The sequence below is a fragment of the Pelophylax lessonae genome (assembly GCF_965119305.1).
Source record: "Pelophylax lessonae genome assembly, chromosome: 1".
In the NCBI taxonomy this organism is placed as follows: Eukaryota; Metazoa; Chordata; class Amphibia; order Anura; family Ranidae; genus Pelophylax; species Pelophylax lessonae.
The window spans coordinates 34,868,835-34,890,106 of record NC_138768.1 but is presented as its reverse complement, the minus strand read 5'-3'; the positions used below and the strand labels follow the sequence as shown (position 1 = coordinate 34,890,106).

Here is a 21,272-nt window from a genome sequence, read left to right as displayed (position 1 = left end):
TTCAGGTAAATGATACTTTTTTTTATTTCTAATGGACAGTATATTATATAGTTAGTAGGCGGTGTCATATGTTAGTACGTCATAAGCATAATATTAGCATAATACTGATTATTTGCAGCTTTCTGATTAGTCAGGTCCGTTATAAGGTGGTCCCTTTCGAGTTCATGAATGTTATCTTCTTTTGAAGGCACTGTGCCAAGGCTCCATCTTTCTTCTCACGTTCCATCTCGGTGGGCGGAGGTGGGTAGGTATCTAGTAACGGCCATTTTGAGTAAGGAAAACAGGAAAAATATATATATATATGTAAAGAAGAATACACATAGAAAAATAGACATTTTGCTTAATTCACAAGTGCTCATCACATTCCTTCACAAGCCCCCCTAAAATGGCTATATTTCTTCTGTCCCTCATACTAAAGTGCCTACTCACCTGGCCCAAACTCCTCCGGAACTTTTTAAGGGCTGTACATAGAGAAGGGCAGTAACTAGCTCACTACCCCCCTAGATACAGCCTGGAGAGGGCAGTCAGGTGCTATCTATCCCTATAACCCTATAGAACTGTGAAATTATGAACAGGGAGTGACTGTAGAGGGGTGAAGGGTTTGTCCTCTTCCATCATAAGGCGGTCTTCTTCTTCTTCTTCTTGGTGGAGAAATGTAGGTGTGCTATTGTCTACAGCTTTGCTCATTTGCTTCTTTATAAATGGTAGAATACAGCATACAATCAGGGCTAAAAGAACTAGGATTATTAGTACTGTTACTCCTATTTGGGCGAGCACCTTCTGCCACCCACTCATCCAGCTAAAATATTGATCCCAAGGGTCTGTAATACCTGAGTTCTTCTTCAACTCAAACGACAGATCTTCCAATTTCTTAATAGCTAGAGTAACCTTACCATTTGGACCAGTATTGTCAGGAATGTATGTGCAACAGGTTCCCGTTTTTTCTATCATTTTACAGACACCTCCTTTCTCAGCAAACACCATGTCTAAGGCCATCCGGTTCTGGAATGTCATATAAGAAGTGGGGGCTAACTGGTCAGCAATTCCCTGGAGGGCATCCCTGGTGTAATTCACGAATCTCTGTTGGTTATAATATATGTAGTTAATCCAATCTACATTCTTGTTGATGGTTATTATGGGGAGTAAAGACTCAAAACCAGCTTTTACCTGATCCCTAGCTTTGAATTCATCTGGGACCCCCCTTGGGGCTCCTATGGCACCTATGTACACATGAGGATCAAAGCTTCCAGCGGGAGTTGCTCACTTCCTCCTGTGGTTTGGTGCTGAGTCAGTGTATTTATCAGGGGTGTCCTCTGTCAAGATATGGAGAGGCATAATGACCTTTGCAAGGGCACATTCACCAGTCCAGGTTCCCTCTAATCTGGTCCTAATCTTTTGATCCCCACAGATCCAGTATATGTCACCAAGGGACTGTACCTGGTTCTGTGTTAACTTTGCAGAGACACTACTATAGGTAGAGCAGTAGCCTTCGGTGAAGTAACCCAGGAACCTTCCCTTACCCTGGTAGTTAGAGTAACAGGTATAGTTTCCAGGATATATTGTGATGCCCTCTCCATGCTTTGGAAGTTTGGTAGCTATAGGATACTCCTTTTTCCACGTTTCACACGCAGAGTGGTCTGTGGACATATTAGTGTACAGGCTAAGGAAACACTCTTCACTGTCTTGTGGGATATAAAGAGGGACTGTCCCTAAATGTGGCCTGGCACTACCACAGACATAGCAGTTGCTTCTGTTATGTTTGTGTGCATTGAATCTCATCCACTCAAGCCACAGATTAGTGTCAGAGAACCCGGTTTCAGCTGCCATTGTCTCTTCAAAGGTTGGGTTTGCCATTGCTATCATATCTTTTATAGTAGTGATGGAAGGTTTAAGGGGATTTGATATTGGTTTTGATGCGTCATACATGTCTTTCAGGTAAAATTTTTCTATAGGTAAACCCTTCCATGGGTACCTACCCAACCAATAAAGTCCTGCATCTCCGGGGCTGGGATTCTCAATGTTTAAAACAAGTCTTTCTCCCTCATTAATGCACCCTGACTTCCAGATGGTCATACGTTTGAGGAGGGGTTTCCCTATGTAATCTTTCCTATTCATGGCACTCTGTGATTCATACCCCCAGCCTCCTCCGGTACTCCATCCCACTGATCCCCAAAGTGCACAGTTCTGTCCCCAATACTTATCGATTAAACATATGTATATCTGATCGGAATAGCTTGGCATCATACAAGCCCGCAGTGCCCACCCTGAGTTATACCAGTTGCAATATTTGGGTATTATATTACAAAAATCAAAAGCAAACATAACCACTTGTGTGCTGGATGAATTGTGCCAAAATGTAGTGATACCATTTGTCTTAGTGATGGCTGCCTGTTGAATACCTGTTTTGGTGATAATCACCTGCTGAGCTTTTATCAAACTTATTTAAAAAAAGGATATACAGCACAATCATTGTGCTGTCGGCAGAATCTTGTCTTTGGAGATTGGGTTTTCTTGCAGTGGGAGGCGTGTATCCAGGTGCTTTTCCCTTCTAGCTTGACTGATGTAGCTTTAGTCAGCAGCACCTGGAATGGTCCTTCGTATCGGGGATCAAGTGAATTTTTCCTTACGAATTTCTTCACCAACACCCAGTCTCCTGGCTGAAGACTATGGGTTCCCGGGTCTGTTTCTGGATCTGGAATGGAGGAAAATACTCGAGAATGGATACTAGTTAATTCTTTAGACAAACGTGTAACATAACTAGTTAACACATCAGACTGTAACCAAACAAAATTTCATAGGGAGACAGGGCATGTTTCCCCCGGGGGGGTGTGTCTGACACTGAACAAGGCAATAGGCAAACTGTCAGGCCAACTCATGTTAGTCTCTTGAGCCATCTTTAACATCCTATTCTTTAGAGTCCCATTCATCCTTTTCCCACTACTTTGAGGGTGGTATGGGGTGTGTAAAGCCAACTGAACTCCCAGTGCTGCCCAAATCTCTTTTGTTAAGGTTGCTGTGAAAGCTGGGCCCTGATCGCTCTCTATCACCTCTGGGACCCCAAATCTACATACTATCTCACTAAGTAGTTTTTTAGCCATGGTTTTAGCTGTCATGTTTGTGACTGCGTAGGCTTCTGGCCAGCCTGAGAACATATCCACCACCACTAGGGCGTAGTCATATCGGCCGCTTTTTGGCATCTGTATGTGATCAATTTGTATCCTTTGGAATGGATATAGGGGTTTCGCCAAATGTTTCTGCGGTGTCTTTTCTGTCCTTCCCGGATTGCATTTCGCACATACTGCACATGAGGCACAGTAGTTCCTGGTTAAGGTGGTTATTCCCGGGGCCCAATAATATTTGCTGATCAATGAATTCATTAAGTTCTTAGAGAGATGTGCAGGTCCATGTGCCCATTGGACAACTGATGGATACATATATTTTGGTAAACAGGTTTTCCCTTTCATCAGATACAGATCTCCTTTGTATTCTGCTCCTTTGTCGATCCATTCCAGCCTTTCATCTGTGTAGGCCGCCTGTTGCATAGAGGCTAGGTATAGTCTGTCAGATGGCACATGCACTGCCAAAGGCATCTGTACTGAGGATTCACTCTGCTCTTCAGCCGCTTTTCGTTGGTTTGTTGCTGCTTGTTTAGCTGCTTTGTCCGCCAAGTGGTTTCCCCTGGCCTCTTGAGAGTTCAGCTTGCCATGTGCTTTAACCTTCAAGACAGCCACTTGTTCCGGTAGAAGTAGTGCATCCATTAAATCTTTGATGGCAGGACCATGTTTCACCGGTGTTCCGGCCGCAGTCAGGAACCCTCTAGCTCTCCAGATGATACCAAAATCATGAGCTACTCCAAGGGCGTATCTTGAGTCTGTGTAAATGTTGGCTCTTTTGCCTTCTGCTATCTTGCACGCTGCAGTGAGGGCTTGAAGCTCTGCTTCCTGGGCAGATACAGTTGGTGATAATGCTTCTGCTTGTAGTATTTCAAATTCAGAAGTCACAGCATAACCTGTGTGGTACTTGCCTCCTTCATCTGCATATCTAGAGCCATCCACAAAAAGCATGTAGTCAGGGTTTTCCAGAGGAATTTCACTCAATGTAGGGAGATATGAGGTTTCCAAGCGCATCATTTCAAGGCAGTCATGTGGAGTGTCATAGGGGTCTCCTTCTTCACCTTCTCCTTGTTGGACGCCAAATGTAAATGTTTCGCGAACCTCAATCAGGTTCAAAATAGATTTCTTGCTGCTGGATCTGATTAAATAGGTAATTAGAGTGCATGCACGGGGATATCATAGACTGACACACATGTTCAGGTAAATGACACTTTTTTTTATTTCTAATGGACAGTATATTATATAGTTAGTAGGCGGTGTCATATGTTAGTACGTCATAAGCATAATATTAGCATAATACTGATTATTTGCAGCTTTCTGATTAGTCAGGTCCGTTATAAGGTGGTCCCTTTCGAGTTCATGAATGTTATCTTCTTTTAAAGGGACTGTGCCAAGGCTCCATCTTTCTTCTCACGTTCCATCTCGGTGGGCGGAGGTGGGTAGGTATCTAGTAACAGCCATTTTGAGTAAGGAAAACAGGAAATATATATATATATGTAGAGAAGAATACACATAGAAAAATAGACATTTTGCTTAATTCACAAGTGCTCATCACATTCCTTCACAACAGGAGATGAACGGCCGTATCTTATGAGATTCCTGTGTGGCTGATGATTGGAAGGAATCAATTCTCCTACCTCCTGCAATGTTTATTTTACAAACGGTGCAATTCCTACAGCGATAGAACCCTCCCCTCTCTTGGAAGAAAGAAATCCTTTTGGGTGGACTTTGAATATTTGGGGCTATCTTCAAACGCAGTGGTGGTACCCCTCTGAATACCACAGAGGGTGCTTCAGGAAGAGAGGGACCTAGCACACTGTCGTTACATAAGACTTCCCAATGTTTCCTAAGGATCTTCTTAACAGAATAATGTTGCACCGAATAAGAGGAAAAAATGCGTGCTGAAAAGCATCACTTTTAGCCTTCAGTTTCGGTCTTAAGAAATCAGTTCTTTCTCTCTGGTCCGCTTTGAGAAAGGCTCTATCCAATTCATCATGACCATAACCCTTCTCCAGGAATCGCTCACGGAGGATCAAAGCTTCGTTAAGGAAGTCGCTCCTAGTTGAGCAATTACGCTTCAACCTAAGGAATTGACTGACAGGAATGGATTTCAACCATGCCGCATGATGGCAGCTGGTTGTCTCAATAAATTCATTCCTGTCAGTCTCCTTAAAAAAGGTTGAAGTGACCAGACGTCCTTCCAACACCCTGATCCTGAGATCCAAAAAGTGTATCTCAGATCTGCTGGACTCAAACTGCAGAGAAATGCCTCTGTCATTGGTGTTAAGAATGGACATAAAACGGCTCAAGGAATCGGAATCTCCATCCCATAGGAGGAGGATGTCGTCGATGTACCTGCGCCAGAAGACCAACCCACGGCACAGGAAAACCACCGACAACATCCTCCTCCCACCTGGCCATAAATAGATTCGCCATGCTAGGCGCAAATTTGGCGCCCATGGCGACACCACAACTTTGCCGGTAATAAATGTTATCATACCAGAAATAGTTGTGTTGCATGGCGAAATCCAGTAAGGATAACAGAAACTCCCTCTGAAAGCTCAGCAGGGTATCCTGTTCCAAATAGTAGGCAACTGCCTCCATACCATGATGATGCGAAATGATAGTATATAAAGAAGACACATCAGCAGTTGCTATGATGTAACTGTCTTTCCATGTTATCTGGGCCAGTTCGTTGATCACCTGCGTAAAATCCCGGAGGAAGGAAGGTGTCTTCAACACCCCGAAGGGGTCTATATAGTCGGTAAGAGTACCCTGTTATATCGCTGGGTGGTGGTCTTTCCTGCTTCACATTTCCTCATAATTGCGGTTGATGTGGACTCTGCCAGCAGATTTGGGACTTACTCTTATATCAGCCTTTTTACCAGCATTGTTTTGATATGGACTAGCGCGACACTATCCTACAATATTTCTTTGAAGATATATGTTTTCTATCTTTTTGTGTCAGCTGCTTTCCTGAGATTGATATTTAATTTATTGCTTTTATATATTCATTTATACTTTGCAATGATTTTGGCGCAGCAATTTTACCATTTATATTTCGGGTACCTAGTTTTGACAGGTACCCGCTCCCACTTCCACTCGGAGCGCCGCGGCGCCCTGAACGGAAGTTCTCCTCTCCCCCTCCCTCCCTGCAATCTTCTGGGACATGTCAGAGGTCCCAGAAGATTGCCGGCCAATCAAGACACGCAGCGAGACTCGCGCATGCGCAGTGGGTACCCGGCTGGGAAGCCGCAAACTGTCACAGCCGAGTGCCCACAGCAGTGATGCCGGCGCCGCCGAGACCAGCGGGAAGAAGATCGAGGCTTCGGCCGGCCGCATCGCTGGACCGTTGGACAGGTGAGTGAAAAGGCTGGAACTCCGCTTTAACAAAGTCAGCACCCAACAGTCATGTGACAGAGAGCCATGATAGAGCCCCTGCTTTTTGTGCTGCCTGTGTGATTATCATAATGCTAATGATCATAGGAGATGCTACTTTACACTTCAGTTGGGGGAGCAGTAAACATGTGCAGTGGAGCTGCATTTTTACTGCCCCCCAAACCAATCCCCTTTAACTGCTTCCCATCCAGCTACATACTGTACCAGTACGTCACTGGATTGAAAGGGTGATATCTTGGTCATTACTACAGCAATGATCGAGATATCATTTTTTTTTTTTAGCCTCAGTGATTCTGCACACAGTAAAAGTAATCCTAGTGGCTAAGAAGCCATTGGATTACTTGTACAGGCAGTGGCATCCCTGGGTAGAGAAAGCCCGTAGTGTATGTGCCCCTGGGGTGGCAGCCCAGGGGTGCCTTAATTCTCACTGGTGAGGGGCAGCTCGCCTTGAGTTTTTCGGCACCATGGTCACTGCACCTACGCACACTTTTTTAAGCACCTGCCTCTTGGGCAAGGCCTTTTGGCTTCGACCAGAGGAATTTTTATTCCGGCCGGAAGGCCTGCCCTTGTATTTTCACAAGGGCACTAATTCACCTCTCCACTTCCCCTTCCCCACTTTTTTGTTTGTGTGTGCTTTTTCTTTGTAGTTTGTCACTTTCTGTCACCTTTTTTCACTTGCACGACTTGTAGGGTGTGGGTCCTCGGGCCCTGCCTTGAGTCTTGGGAGGGGGTGGATATGGCCTTTTGGCTTGGTCCGCCCTCTCTCATGGGGTCTCCCTTCGGGGGAGCCCCACTTAGTACTCGGTGGGGGCTGTTTCGGCAGTCCCCCTGAAGAACGGGGTCAGTCTGGTCTCGGCCAGACAGACCATGAGTACCTTAAATCCCTTTCAGGAGTCTTGCGCCCCGGGGGATCGAGGTTCGGGTCCTACCTCTTCGGAGGGAAGACCATTTGTTTGCACACCCTGTGCACTTTTTGCGTTCCTCACGTTTGTGTGTGTGTGCACTTTTTTATGCACCGGGTGAAGTCTTTTGAGTGTGTTTCACACGCTACGGGCTTAAAAAAAAGAAAAAAAAAAAAAAAAAGCCAGTGGCATCCCTGCCTTTACCGTCTTTAGGATGCAAACAGTAGCATCCAGTTCCTGTGACGCAGTGAGAGGGGCGGATGTCGTTCCTCCCACTGTGTGGCATCAGAAACCAGAAGTGATAAGGATTTTATCACTTCCAGTTACGGTCTCATGTAGCCATTACCGATTTGAACAAGCATCTAATCAAACTTATCTTGATTTGATCAGATGCTTTGGAGGCCAGAGGACAGATATGGGGTCTAAAAGACCCCGGATATCTCCATAAAGAGGACCTGTCATGGCTCATGCTATCACAAGGGATGTTGTTCATCCCTTGTGAAAGCAAAAAATAAAAAAAATAAATAAAGATACAGTGTATGATTTTTTTCTTTGTAAAGAAATTAATAAGAATACAATTTAAATTTAAAATGCCCCCACTACTTTATGCTTATGCGCAATTGCGAACCCACACGTTGGCTCCGCAGGTATTTATATAAACGGCAACAAACCTGCATTTTGTTTCAAGGCGGGGGTCAGGGGCGGGGCCATGGGTGTCATTAGGGGTTTGGTTGCAGGGGGCCCCGTCAGGTGGACTGTATGGGGCCCCATGATTTCTAACAGCGGCCCTGGGTAGAGAATTCCAGTCAGTTCTGGTTTTCCCCTAAGGTTGCACTCGGATGTAGGACACCCCCGTCTGTCTAGTCAGAATTGGTTTCTCCCTATATCACTAGGCAGAGATGCCCCCTGGATCTGAGACCAGCGCCCGCCCCGTAACGGACAGAGTTGGTCCTCCCCCTTTTCTGTCACAGGTGGTCCTGTCAGATTTGTTCCCCCCTCCCTCGTCTGTCAGACTTAGTACATCCCGCCTCTTCTGTCATACTTAGCATCCCCCCTCCTCCTCTGTCACACTTGGTCCCTCCCCAGTCACATTCGCACGCTCCCTCTCAGGCGCCTGCGCGGCTCGCTGTTGCTGGTCATGTGACTCCCGGCGCCGCTTGACGTCACGCCCTGCCTGTCGGAGGAAGGAGGAAGTGTCACAAGATGGCGTTGCACACTGAGGCTGGGGAGAAGGCGCTGTAGGCTGGATTTAGCGGCGGGTGCGGAGCGGTACAGCAGCAGGTGAGTGTGGATCTGTAGTACTAACACTGAGGAGGGGGAGGGAAACGAGCTGTTGGGGTGTCTGAGGGCACTGTGCTGAGGACAGGGTGGTAGTGCTGGCTGTGTACTGAGGAGAGGGGGGCTGGTTCTGTAGCGAGGAGGGGGGCGCTGGTTCTGTAGCGAGGAGGGGGGGGCGCTGGTTCTGTAGCGAGGAGTGGGGGGTGCTGGTTCTGTAGCGAATAGAGGGGGGGGGGCGCTGGTTCTGTAGCGATTAGGGGGGCGCTGGTTCTGTAGCGATTAGGGGGGCGCTGGTTCTGTAGCGATTAGGGGGGCGCTGGTTCTGTAGCGTGGAGTGGGGGGGCGCTGGTTCTGTAGCGAGTAGAGGGGGGGCGCTGGTTCTGTAGCGAGTAGAGGGGGGGGCGCTGGTTCTGTAGCGATTAGGGGGGCGCTGGTTCTGTAGCGAGGAGTGGGGGGGCGCTGGTTCTGAAGCGAGGAGTGGGGGGGGCGCTGGTTCTGTAGCGAGGAGTGGGGGGGCGCTGGTTCTGTAGCGAGTAGAGGGGGGGCGCTGGTTCTGTAGCGAGTAGAGGGGGGGCGCTGGTTCTGTAGCGAGTAGAGGGGGGGCGCTGGTTCTGTAGCGAGTAGAGGGGGGGCGCTGGTTCTGTAGCGAGTAGAGGGGGGGCGCTGGTTCTGTAGCGAGGAGTGGGGGGGCGCTGGTTCTGTAGCGAGTAGAGGGGGGGCGCTGGTTCTGTAGCGAGTAGAGGGGGGGCGCTGGTTCTGTAGCGAGTAGAGGGGGGGCGCTGGTTCTGTAGCGATTAGGGGGGCGCTGGTTCTGTAGCGAGGAGTGGGGGGCGCTGGTTCTGTAGCGAGGAGTGGGGGGTGCTGGTTCTGTAGCGAATAGAGGGGGGGGGGGCGCTGGTTCTGTAGCAATTAGGGGGGCGCTGGTTCTGTAGCGATTAGGGGGGCGCTGGTTCTGTAGCGATTAGGGGGGCGCTGGTTCTGTAGCGATTAGGGGGGCGCTGGTTCTGTAGCGATTAGGGGGGCGCTGGTTCTGTAGCGATTAGGGGGGCGCTGGTTCTGTAGCAATTAGGGGGGCGCTGGTTCTGTAGCGATTAGGGGGGCGCTGGTTCTGTAGCGTGGAGTGGGGGGCGCTGGTTCTGTAGCGTGGAGTGGGGGGCGCTGGTTCTGTAGCGAGTAGAGGGGGGGCGCTGGTTCTGTAGCGATTAGGGGGGCGCTGGTTCTGTAGCGAGGAGTGGGGGGGCGCTGGTTCTGTAGCGAGGAGTGGGGGGGGTGCTGGTTCTGTAGCGAGGAGTGGGGGGGGTGCTGGTTCTGTAGCGAGGAGTGGGGGGGGTGCTGGTTCTGTAGCGAGGAGTGGGGGGGTGCAGTTTCTGTAGCGAGTAGGAGGGTGCAGTTTCTGTAGCGAGTAGGGGGGCGCAGTTTCTGTAGCGAGTAGGGGGGGTGCTGGTTCTGTAGCGAGGAGGGGGGGGGGGTGCTGGTTCTGTAGCGAGGAGTGGGGGGGTGCAGTTTCTGTAGCGAGTAGGAGGGTGCAGTTTCTGTAGCGAGTAGGGGGGCGCAGTTTCTGTAACGAGGAGGGGGGTGCGCTGGTTCTGTAGCGTGTAGGGGGGGCGCTGGTTCTGTAGCGTGTAGGGGGGGCGCAGTTTCTGTAGCGAGGAGTGGGGCGCAGTTTCTGTAGCGAGGAGTGGGGCGCAGTTTCTGTAGCGAGGAGTGGGGCGCAGTTTCTGTAGCGAGGAGTGGGGCGCAGTTTCTGTAGCGAGGAGTGGGGGTGCTGGTTCTGTAGCGAGGAGGGGGGGGGGGTGCTGGTTCTGTAGCGAGGAGGGGGGGTGCAGTTTCTGTAGCGAGTAGGGGGGTGCAGTTTCTGTAGCGAGTAGGGGGGTGCAGTTTCTGTAGCGAGTAGGGGGGCGCAGTTTCTGTAACGAGGAGGGGGGTGCGCTGGTTCTGTAGCGTGTAGGGGGGGCGCAGTTTCTGTAGCGAGGAGTGGGGCGCAGTTTCTGTAGCGAGGAGTGGGGGTGCTGGTTCTGTAGCGAGGAGGGGGGGGCGTGCTGGTTCTGTAGCGAGGAGGGGGGGCGCAGTTTCTGTAGCGAGTAGGGGGGGCGCAGTTTCTGTAGCGAGTAGGGGGGCGCAGTTTCTGTAGCGAGTAGGGGGGCGCAGTTTCTGTAGCGAGTAGGGGGGCGCAGTTTCTGTAGCGAGTAGAGGGGGCACAGTTTCTGTAGCGAGTAGAGGGGGCGCCGGTTCTGTAGCGATTAGGGGGGCGCCGGTTCTGTAGCGATTAGGGGGACGCCGGTTCTGTAGCGAGGAGGAGGGGGCGCGCCGGTCCTGTAGCGAGACGGGGGTGGCGCTCCGGTTGCATAGTGAGGAGGGGGGCCCCAGTTCAGGGGCTGATTTAAAAGTTTACTGCTTTTTTGTTTTTAAGAACATGGAAATAGTAGGTATAGTCTTGGCACAGGTTCACTTTAACAGAATCAATGCAAGAAGGGAAATATTTGGAAAGGCGTGTCTACACTTGGCCGCAATAAATCCAGACGTGTAGGAAACCGCTGTTCATCCCTTTCATGTAATATTCCCTTTTACTTGTTTTACCAGTACACTACTCCATCCTACATCACTCTCTCTCTTGCAAGGTCCTCCCCCTTGGAAGATATTTGGGACCTGGCAGAGGGCGGCGGTGTATCTGTGCGCAGGTAGGGGGGGGATTTCCATACATTCCAATGTATTGGCAGTCTAGTTGCAGGCAGGCGGTGTTTGTTTGCAGGTGCGAAGCGCATTCCCTCCTGGGACAGCTCTGACATGGCAATCCAGGAGGCGGGGGGAACCAACAAAGCCCAGTTCCTGCTCTGCAGCACGAAAACCACCTAAATGTACAAATCATAATAACATTTCTTAAAGCGGACCTTCAGCCATTTTTTCCATCTATTAAATCCTCTGCTCTTGTTTTAACTTCGGATAGTAAATCTTTCTTTTTTTCTGCCAGTAAATACCTTATACAGCCCACTTGTCTGGTGATTAGCCTAGGGCTAATGACATCATGCACAGCTCTCACTCTCATGAGAGTTTGTTGCCAAGGGAGCAGGGATGAGTCATAGGAGAGCTGGATGAGGGCAGAGGTAACAGGAGACTGCAGAGATCCATGAGTATTCATCAAGAGAGGAGAAATGGGCATGCAAGCAGTGGTGTGAATGTCAAAAACGTCTCCTGCTCTCAAGGGGAATGCGAGAAGGTGAGTGGTCTTTGAACACACCCCCTTAAGGTCTTGCTGCCCCCTAAGGACCAAGGGTATCCAAATACACTGAAGAAGAACAACAAGAGAAGGGCGCACCAACATTGTGCATTACCACTAAAAAAAGTTTATTAAAATCCAAAAGAAAGTAGCATACATTGTACCCGCAAATGCATGATAATTGCACGCATGTAGGAAATTGGGAATAATTGCCTCCTAGAGTGCTGTGGATGACGTGATAGGCGTGTGTATATGCTTGACTGACGTGTTTCAAGGGAGAACCCTCTTCAGAGCCAAAAGAACTACTACTAGAGGGTTCTCCCTTGAAACGCGTCAACCATGCATATACAGACGCCAATCATGTCATCCAGCACCATAGGAGTATCCTGGCAGTACTGGAGGCAATTCGTCCCAATTTTCTTACATGCGTGCAATTATCATGCGTTTGCGAGAACAATGTATGCTACCTTTTTGGATTTTAATAAACTTTTTTAGTGGTAATGCACAAGGCTGGTGTTTTTGTTGTTTTTCAGTAGTGTGAGTGTTGCCTGGCGGCCTGTGAGTGTTGCCTGGCGGCCTGTGAGTGTTGCCTGGCGGCCTGTGAGTGTTGCCTGGCGGGTGTAAATCCAGGAAGTGAACAGGCAGCAGCTTCAGCTGCCCACAGTTAAAATGGCTGCAGCCAAACTTATACTGGCCATACACTATACAAAAAATCATCAAATTCTGTCATTTGGACAGTTCTTTTGTTTTTCGGCCAGTTAATGGGAACAAATCAGGTTGTGACGTTTTTGAGCCGAAAAAATGAAGGACAAATTTGGAAATTTTCTGCCGAAAGAACGATAAATTGAAAGGTTAATGTGTTTCTCGTCCGAATGGTTTGCATTCAGTATATGTGACAAAACGAACAAAAAATGATTATTTATGTCCATTGAACGATTTATCGATCATTACATGGTGGTACGATCGTTTGCTCTCACGGCCGAGTGTTCGTTTTTCGAAAAAGAGTTTGAACGATTTTTCGTATAGTTTATGGCCAGCATTAGCGGAGGGAGATTTCTGCAGCTTATTTGGTAAGTACAGAATCGCAGTATATATAAAATATGTAAAGTGGTTGGAGGAAAGCTTCAGAAAGGCAAAGATGTTTTTATTATAAATTGTGAGCCGACCGCAGTTCCTCTTTAATCACTTGCTGACCGCCAGTAGTACATGTACTGCGGCAGGTCGGCTCTGTCCCGTGAAACGACATAACTGTGCGGTGCTTCGCGGGGACGCTGGCGGGCACTCATGCGCCCATTCCTAACGGGAAGCTGATCTGCGGGTCTGGCAGCTGTGATTGCCCCCGGGCACCCGTGATCGATCCCTGTGGAGACAGAATGGTGGTCTGCCGTTGTAAACACAGCAGACCGCTGTTCTGTCAGCAATGAACACCGGGATCCTCCTATTTATGGAACACAGATCTCTGTGTTCATTCCATAAATACAACCGCCATACACTATACAATTTTCTTGTTCAATTTCTTTTAGATTTACCTTCAACTATGCAGTGCAGTGGCCTGCCTGGCTGCATGCAAATTGAAAGTGTTTAGGTTTGACCTCATATTATATGGTTTTAGTAAAATCTAAAGGAAAATTGTGCAAGAAAATTGTATAATGTATGGCCAGGTTTAGAAACCACCTCCTAGGGACACTTTTAACCCTTTGATCGCCCCTGATGTTAACCCCTTTCCTGCTAGCGTCAGTACGGTAACAGTGCTTATTTATAGCGCTTTTTTGGTTTAGCCTTCGCCAACGGGGAAGTTGATCCACGGGGCCGACGGGCGTGATCGCTCCCCCGTGGAGGGAGAGCGGCGGTCTGCTGTTGTAAACACAGCAGATGGTTGTTCTGTAGCATGTAGCAGAATACAAATTGGCCTAAAATGATAAAGAAATTAGATTTTACATTTTTTATTTTATTTTTTTTAAATTGGGAATGTTATATAGCAGAAAGTAAAAAATGTTTTTTTTTTTTTCACATTTGTAGTTTTTTTTTTTCACATTTGTAGTTTTTTTTTTTTTTTTTTCTTATATAGCATAAAAATTAAAAATCGCAGAGGTGATCAAATACCATGAAAAGAAAGCTCTATTTGTTGGAAAAAAAGGACTTTAATTTTGTTTGGGTACAGCATCGCATGACCGCGCAATTGTCTGTTAAAGTAACGCAGTGCCGAATCGCACAAAATGGCCTGGTCATTAAAGCGGAGTTCCGGCCTCAAAATCGGAAAAATCGATTTTGGGCCATCCGCTTGCTGAGTGCAACCTGAAAAAGAAATGAATGCTGCCAATTTTTTTTTTTTTTTTGGGTCACTTACCTTATTATAGAAGAAAATATACTCGCCTTCCTTCCACCACCTCCCTCTGCGACCGCGGCCCGCGCCGTCTCTTCCTCCTTGCATTGATTCCTGGGAGCTGAACGTCATCGCTCCCAGGAGTCAATGCGCCTGCACCGGCCCCGCTCGTCACTTCCGGTGCAGTCGCGGCATTCCTTGCTAAACCGCATCTGGGCATGCCAAGAAGCTGTGCAGGGATGACGCTCCTGCCCCGGAAGTGACGAGCGGGGCCGGTGCAGGGCATTCTGGGACTCTGACGTCACCGAAGAGGACGCGCTGGCTTCAGCTGCCCACACCTGAGATGGCAGCGCTGGAGAAGAAATTTTCAAGGTAACTATTTCTTCTTACAGGTAAGTGCGACCAGGGACAGTACAGAGGCTATCCATTGTGGAATGTACTAGCCCTGACTGTCCCGGGGGTATTTTTAGCTAAAATCCACCCCTGAGGCCGGAACTCCGCTTTAAGGGGGAAATCTTCAGGTCCAGAAGTGGTTAACATTTTATATAAAGGGGATGGGGTAGAACGGAAAAAAACGTTCCTGTACGGAGGTAAAGTAGAATTCCAGGCTACACCTTACTAGCCCATAAAAATGTCCCTTCCCCCCCTCCTAACACTTAGACCCCTTTTACACTTATGGAGTCTGCCAGCTCGGCGGGGGATCTCTTTGCTGGGCGCCTGATGACAGATCCGTGTCCACTGTGGAAAATGATTGGCTAAACGATGTTCAATCTGTCATTGTTCAGGTATTCAGACAGCTGCAGGTACCACTGTTTGAATAGAGTTGCAGGCAGCGGAGTGTGGATGGGGGAATTGGGTGGTTTTTCTCTTATTCAACCCACAGGCTGACGACAAACTCTGTATTTATGGCCAGTTTTACCCAGTAAAGCGTTAGATGAAACAGGATTTTCCAGTATTCTTTATTTCATAGTATCCTTTCAGCTATGTTGTAATGTTGTTCGGGCTTTGATTAGTTGACATGATTAGTAAAGCTTTCCTTTCTATTGTGTGTGTAAAGTTTACTTTAACCACTTGCCGTCCGCCCCGCCACAGATTTACTGCGGCAGGGCGGCTCGGCTGGGCATAATCACTTAGATGTATGTGATTATGTGCATGCCGTCTCAACGACGCGCAGGCGCCGCCGGAGCCGTGCTCCCACTGTGATTGGACACAGCGGGAGTCAGACTGCAGGAGGAGCAGGCTCGATCGCCGCCGGCCTCCCGCGATCTTCAGAGACACTGACAGAATGCCGCCTGCCTATGTAAACAAAGCAGGCGGCTCTTCTGTCAGACAGGCAGAGAGAGATCGTGTGTTTCAGCTAAGCTGAAACACCGATCGCTGTGTGCCTGTCACAGAGCCCTCCCCACAGTTGGCAAGCACATATAGGGAAAACATTTAACCCCTTGATCACCCCAGTGTTAACCCCTTCCCTGCCAGTGTCCTTTATACAGTAACCGTGCATATTTAGCACTGATCACTGTATTAATGTCACTGGTCCCCAAAAAGTGTCAGTGTCAGATTTGTTTGCCGCAATGTCGCAGTCCCAATAAAAATCGCCATTACTAATAAAATAAAAAGTCCATAAATCTATCCCTTAGTTTGTAAACGCTATAACCTTTGCACAAACCAGTTACTATACGCTTTTTGGGATTTTTTTTTTTTTTTTTACCAAAAATATGTAGCAGAATACAAATTATCCTAAACTGATAAAGATGTAAAGCGGTAGTAAACTCAGACATTGATACCACATTTTAACCTTGTATCATTCACATTAAATATTTTCAATGACAAAGCCGCTAATAGTATGCCTGAAAATAGTTCTTACTTTGATAAATCAATCCATTCTGGAATGCTTCTTCCTTTTCCTTGGCGCCGCCATCACAGCTGAGGTCTTCCGCATTTGTTCAGTACATTGTTTCCGCCCTCATTCTGTTTCCCTGGCCGTAATCCCACGCATGCGCATTACTTACCGTATCCAAGCCTCGTTTTGGTTCACGGTTACTAAGGAAACCTTTATACGGCGAATGGGAGTTCTTGTTGCTCCCTTACTTCCGTATTCTCGCGGGATCACGGGGCTGACGTCTAAAACAGGAAATGACGCAGCCCCTGCATAGACGCTGCATTTTTCTGGCAGCATAAGCTTGCCGGAAAATTAGGGTTTAAAGCGCATGCGCGGGTGATGTAATGATAAAGAAAATAATCGATGTTTCAAAAAGGAAGCGGGTAAGTGAAAAAATGAAAATTAACCCAGATAACACTCTGGGATAAATACTATAATTGAAAGTCACAATAATGGGTATACAACCGTTTTAAAAAAATGTTTAATAGCAGAAACTAGAATATATTGTGTTTTTTTTTTTTTTTTTTTTTTTTTGTTTGTTCATAGTGCAAAATCTAAAACCTGCAGAGGTGATCAAATACCACCAAAAGAAAGCTCTATTTGTGGGGGGAAAAAGGACATCAATTGTATTTGGGTACAGGGTCGCAGGACTGCGCAATTGTTAACCACTTAAGCCCCGGAAGATTTTACCCCCATTCCGACCAGGGGGTATTTTGCGATTCGGCACTGCGTGACTTTAACGGACAATTGCGCGGTCGTGCGACGCTGTACCTAAACGAATTTGGCGTCCTTTTTTTCCCACAAACAGAGCTTTCTTTTGGTGGTATTTGATCACCTGCGCGATTTTTTTTTTTTTTTGATCACGCGCTATAAACAAAAAAAAAGCGTCAATTTTGCAAAAATAGCAATATTTTTCAAATTTTTTTTTATATGAAATTCCCCCCCAAAAAAATGTAAAAATCAAATTTTTTTTAACATTTTCAGCCAATTTGTTTTATGCTACCTATGTTTGGTAAAAGAAATCGCAAAAAGCGTATTTTGATTGGTTTGCGCAAAAGTTATCGCGTTTATTAACAAAGGGAAAGATTTTTGTCATTTCTGTTGTTGTTTTTTTTAACGCGTAATGGCGGCGATCTGCGATTTTTTGCGGTACTGCGACATTGCGGCGGACAGATCGGACCCTTGACTGACATTTTTGACACTTTTGGGGTTACCAGTGACATTTCTACAGTAATCAGTGCTATATATATGCACTGTTACTGTAAAAATACACTGGTAGTGAAGGGGTTAACTTTATTTGGGAGGGAGGGGCTGTGTGTGTCCCTAGGGGCGTGCTTTCTACTGTGATTGGCTGTGGCTTGAGCTGTAAGGACACTGATCAACGGATCTACATAGTAGATCCATGTGATCAGTGTCTTTACAGCGAGGAGAATGACAGGTGGTTTGTTTACACAAGCTGCCTGACATTCTCCCTCTCCCCCGCCGATCGCCGAGTGACCGGCGGACATCGGGTCCGCTGGTCACACGCGCGGGGGGGTCCGTGACCACGCGGGAGTGGGAGCGCGCCTCTGGGGGCGCGCGCTCGCTCCCTAGACCCTCACAAGCAAGCAACTTAGCCCTACGTTAGTTTGCCTGTGAGGGGCTGACCGCCGACGTAGATAGTCGTGCGGCGGTCGGCAAGTGGTTAAAGTAACGCAGTGCCGAATTGCAAAAATTGGCCTGCTCACTAAGGGGGTAAAACCTTCCGGAGCTGAAGTGGTTAAAGTGGTTGTAAACCCACCTTTAGAACTTTTACCTATAGGTACTGCAAATATTTCCTAAATTTGCACCATTTAGGAGATATTTACATTGCATGCAGCCGATGACGTCATCAACGCATGTGCTCTGAAGAAACAGCCACCGGTGTTGTTTCTTCAGAGCCTAGTGCTGTGACTGGTGGCTCCCACGCGCATGCGCAGGAGTGACGTCACGCGGCTCCGGCCAGTAATACAGCCGGAGTCCACAGACCCGGAAAGAAGACCGGTGAAGATGGATTCGGCCGCCAGCAGGGACAACGCGGGCTTCGTTTGCAGGTAAGTGTCACATAATGTGCTAGTATGTGAGGCATACTAGCACATGCATTTACTTTGCAGGGAAATAAAAAAACAAAAAAAAAAAGTTTACCTCCCCTTTCACCACTTGCTGTCTGGGCCGAATTTTACATTTTTTTTACATGTTTGTTAAAGTGGTTGTAAATATTTGTGTTTTTTTAACATCACAAACATGCTTGCATTTACCTGCTCTGTGTAATGGTTTTGCACAGAGCTGCCCCGATTTTCCTTCCTGAACGATTGGCAGGTCCAGGCGGACATCGCCGGCGGGGGGCGGGCACCCCAGACCTGCAAGTGTCAGATTGCATACTAGGTACGTGATCTGGCACAGAGCGGCCGCCTTGCCGCAGTATACCTGCGTGGGGTGGTCGTTAAGTGGTTAAAACAGGGGTATCCAACCTTTTGACCTTCGCGGGCCACATTGTAAGAAGAGGAATTATCTCGGGCCACACAAAATACACTAAAAATAAAGATAGCTGTTTTTATTCATTTATTCTTAAAAAGAGACTTTACAATCACTTTTTAATTTGCGGGGATTTTCTCTCACTTCCTGCTTTTGGCTTTGTGACAGGATGTGAAGGTAAATTTCCTTGGGCCTCTCACACTGGTGCGACTTTAACCACTTTACCACCGGAGGATTTTGCTGTCTTCAGTCCAGGCCACTTTTTGCGATTCGGCGCTGTGCGACTTCAACTGACAATTGCGCGGTCGTGCGACGCCGTACCCAAACGAAATTTACGTCCTTTTTTTCCCACAAACAGAGCTTTCTTTTGGTGGTATTTGATCACCTGTGCGATTTTTACTTTTTGCGCTATAAACAAAAAAAGAGCGTTTATTTTGAAAAAATAATAATATTTTTAACATTTTTTTATATGAAATTCCCCCCAAAAAAGATGTAAAAACCAATTTTTTAAAAAATTTTTGGCCAATTTGTTTTCTGCTACCTATGTTTGGTAAAAAAAAATCACAATAAGCGTATTTTGATTGGTTTGCGCAAAAGTTATTGCGTTTACTAACAAAGGGAAAGATTTCTGTCATTTTTGGCGGTTTTTTTTTAACGCGTAATGGCGGCGATCTGCGATTTTTTTTTTTTTTTTTTTTTTTTTTTTTTTTTTTTTTTTTTTTTGTGGGACTACGACATTGCGGCGGACAGATCGGACCCTTGACTGACATTTTTGACACTTTTGGGGGTACCAGTGACATTACTGCAGTAATCAGTGCTATATATATGCACTGTTACTGTAAAAATGACACTGGCAGGGAAGGGGTTAATTTTATTGGAGAGGGAGGGGTTAATGTATGCCTGGTGCTTACTGACGTGTTGGGGGGGAGGTGACTGAGTGAGTCATGGACAGATCAGATGTCCAGCTATGCTGAACACTCCGATCTGTCACTCCCTTTCACTATGGAGATCCGCCCGCTTGTGTTTACACAGGCGGGCGGATCTCCACACTAGATTCCCGGCGATCGGGGCAGAGCAGCGGCGATCGCCGCTGCTCCTCCCCTGGCCCGACTCCCGCTGTGAATGAAAACAGCGGGAGCGAGCCTCCGGCGGCGCGCAAGCGCCGCCCAGAAGGGGGAGTGTCTGACGACGTTAATACTACGTCGTCAGACGATAACGAACCACTTTGCTGCAGTACTATTACCGTACTCGGTCGGCAAGTGGTTAAAGTCGCACGATTTTGCCGCGAGTTTGACTGGACTTGAGTGTCTTTGGACCTCCAAAACGCATCAAAATGTGCAGGGACTACTTTGAAGTCGGTGCGACTTCAAGTCGCACAGATATGAACGTTACTCATTGGAAATGATAGAGAATGACCTGTCATGTGATTTTTGCAGTCCCAAATCGCATGACAAGTCGCACAAGTGTGAAAGGGATCTTAAGGCTTGGTTCACACTACGTCGCTCCCACTTAGGGGGCGACCTGTGAAGTCGGGTGCAGCACGACTTGCACGGACTTCATAAAATGAATGTCTTTGCAAGTCGCTCCAGGTCGCCCCCAAGTAGTACAGGACCCTTTTTCTAAGTCGGAGCGACTTGTGTCGCTCCTATTAGAACGGCTCCTGTATCAGTCAATGGACCGCGACAGTGCGTGACTTGTCAGGCTGACCAAGTCGCATGACAAGTCGGACTAGTGTGAATGGACACTAATGGGACACAGATGGCAGAAAAGCTGACGGGGGTTATAACTCTCCTTAAGGCCCCTTTCACATGAGCAGGTCAATCTGTCAGTTTTTTAGGCAGATCTGATCCGACTCTCCATTCTTCTTTACTATGGGGCGGTGGGTGTAAATGGACGTGTTCATTTACACCCGCTGACGTACAATCCAATCTGCTAAATGTTGAATGGCAACAGGTTACGGGTGATCTGTTTACATCTGACCGCCCATAGAGGGAAGTGGGCTGTGTCCAAAGTGTGCAGTGATTTCTGAGTAAGAAATCTCAGCACAGGAAGTGGGCTTTAAAGTAAATCTTTTCTCAAAGAAATATGAAAGCTGCCATTGTGATCTCTCCTAAAAATGCTAGTTTTCTGGCTTGTACTCGTGTTTGATTGTTGAGTCCGTGACACCCTGGATTTGCAGAGTGAGAAATCGCCAAGTAGGCCCCCATTCTCAGGAAGGGTTTCTTTTCAGGTTCAGCACCCCGCAGCCCTCTTTTCTGTCTCTGAATGATGTTAAATATTTAAAGGAAAAGGATTAATATTTGATGATGTTACGGCTGCTGGTAGCATAAATGCTTTTTCACACTGTGTGTTGGGAAGTTTGTTTAATCTAAGTTGAGGTTACTTAAAGCGTAACTTCACCCTAAGGCCCCTTTCACACTGGCTTTACGGTCCGGTTTTTCAGGCGGATCTGATTGGATGCTCCTTGCAGCCCTATGGAGCGGCGGATGGCAGCGGAGACATGTCCACCTACACCCGCTGCTATCCGATCCTGCCTGTGAAATCTGGACGGATGGAAACCCTATTTTCCATCCGTCTTAAGGATCGGATAAGATCAGATGAAAACACAGGCGGTCCGTTCTCATCCGATCTCCCATAGAGGAGAGTGGAGATTTGACAGCTCTGTCTCTGC

At 47.5% G+C, this 21,272-nt stretch overlaps 3 protein-coding genes across 3 annotated transcripts in view; 1 reads left to right on the top strand and 2 right to left on the bottom strand.

Moving 5' to 3' along the window:
- Positions 1-1,260: 1,260 nt before the first annotated feature.
- Positions 1,261-2,069, bottom strand: LOC309568018 (uncharacterized protein; the record flags this gene model as incomplete). Its single annotated transcript, XM_082273590.1, has 1 exon — positions 1,261-2,069. The coding sequence occupies exon 1, from the start codon at positions 1,924-1,926 to the stop codon at positions 1,261-1,263; it is 666 nt and encodes a 221-aa protein (XP_082129716.1). The 5' UTR covers positions 1,927-2,069.
- A 369-nt stretch (positions 2,070-2,438) lies between these two features.
- LOC309568305 (uncharacterized protein) lies at positions 2,439-4,127 on the bottom strand (the record flags this gene model as incomplete). The annotated part of the gene is made up of 2 exons (XM_082273972.1): positions 2,439-2,692; positions 2,939-4,127. The coding sequence occupies 2 exons, from the start codon at positions 4,125-4,127 to the stop codon at positions 2,439-2,441; spliced, it is 1,443 nt and encodes a 480-aa protein (XP_082130098.1).
- Positions 4,128-8,539: 4,412 nt separating this feature from the next.
- The window catches only part of UBAP1 (ubiquitin associated protein 1), a 91,857-nt gene continuing 79,124 nt past the window's right edge, over positions 8,540-21,272 (top strand). Inside the window, exon 1 of the mRNA XM_082253512.1 lies at positions 8,540-8,695. The gene's annotated coding sequence lies outside the window, so the exon portion shown is untranslated. The remainder of the gene's footprint in view (positions 8,696-21,272) is intronic.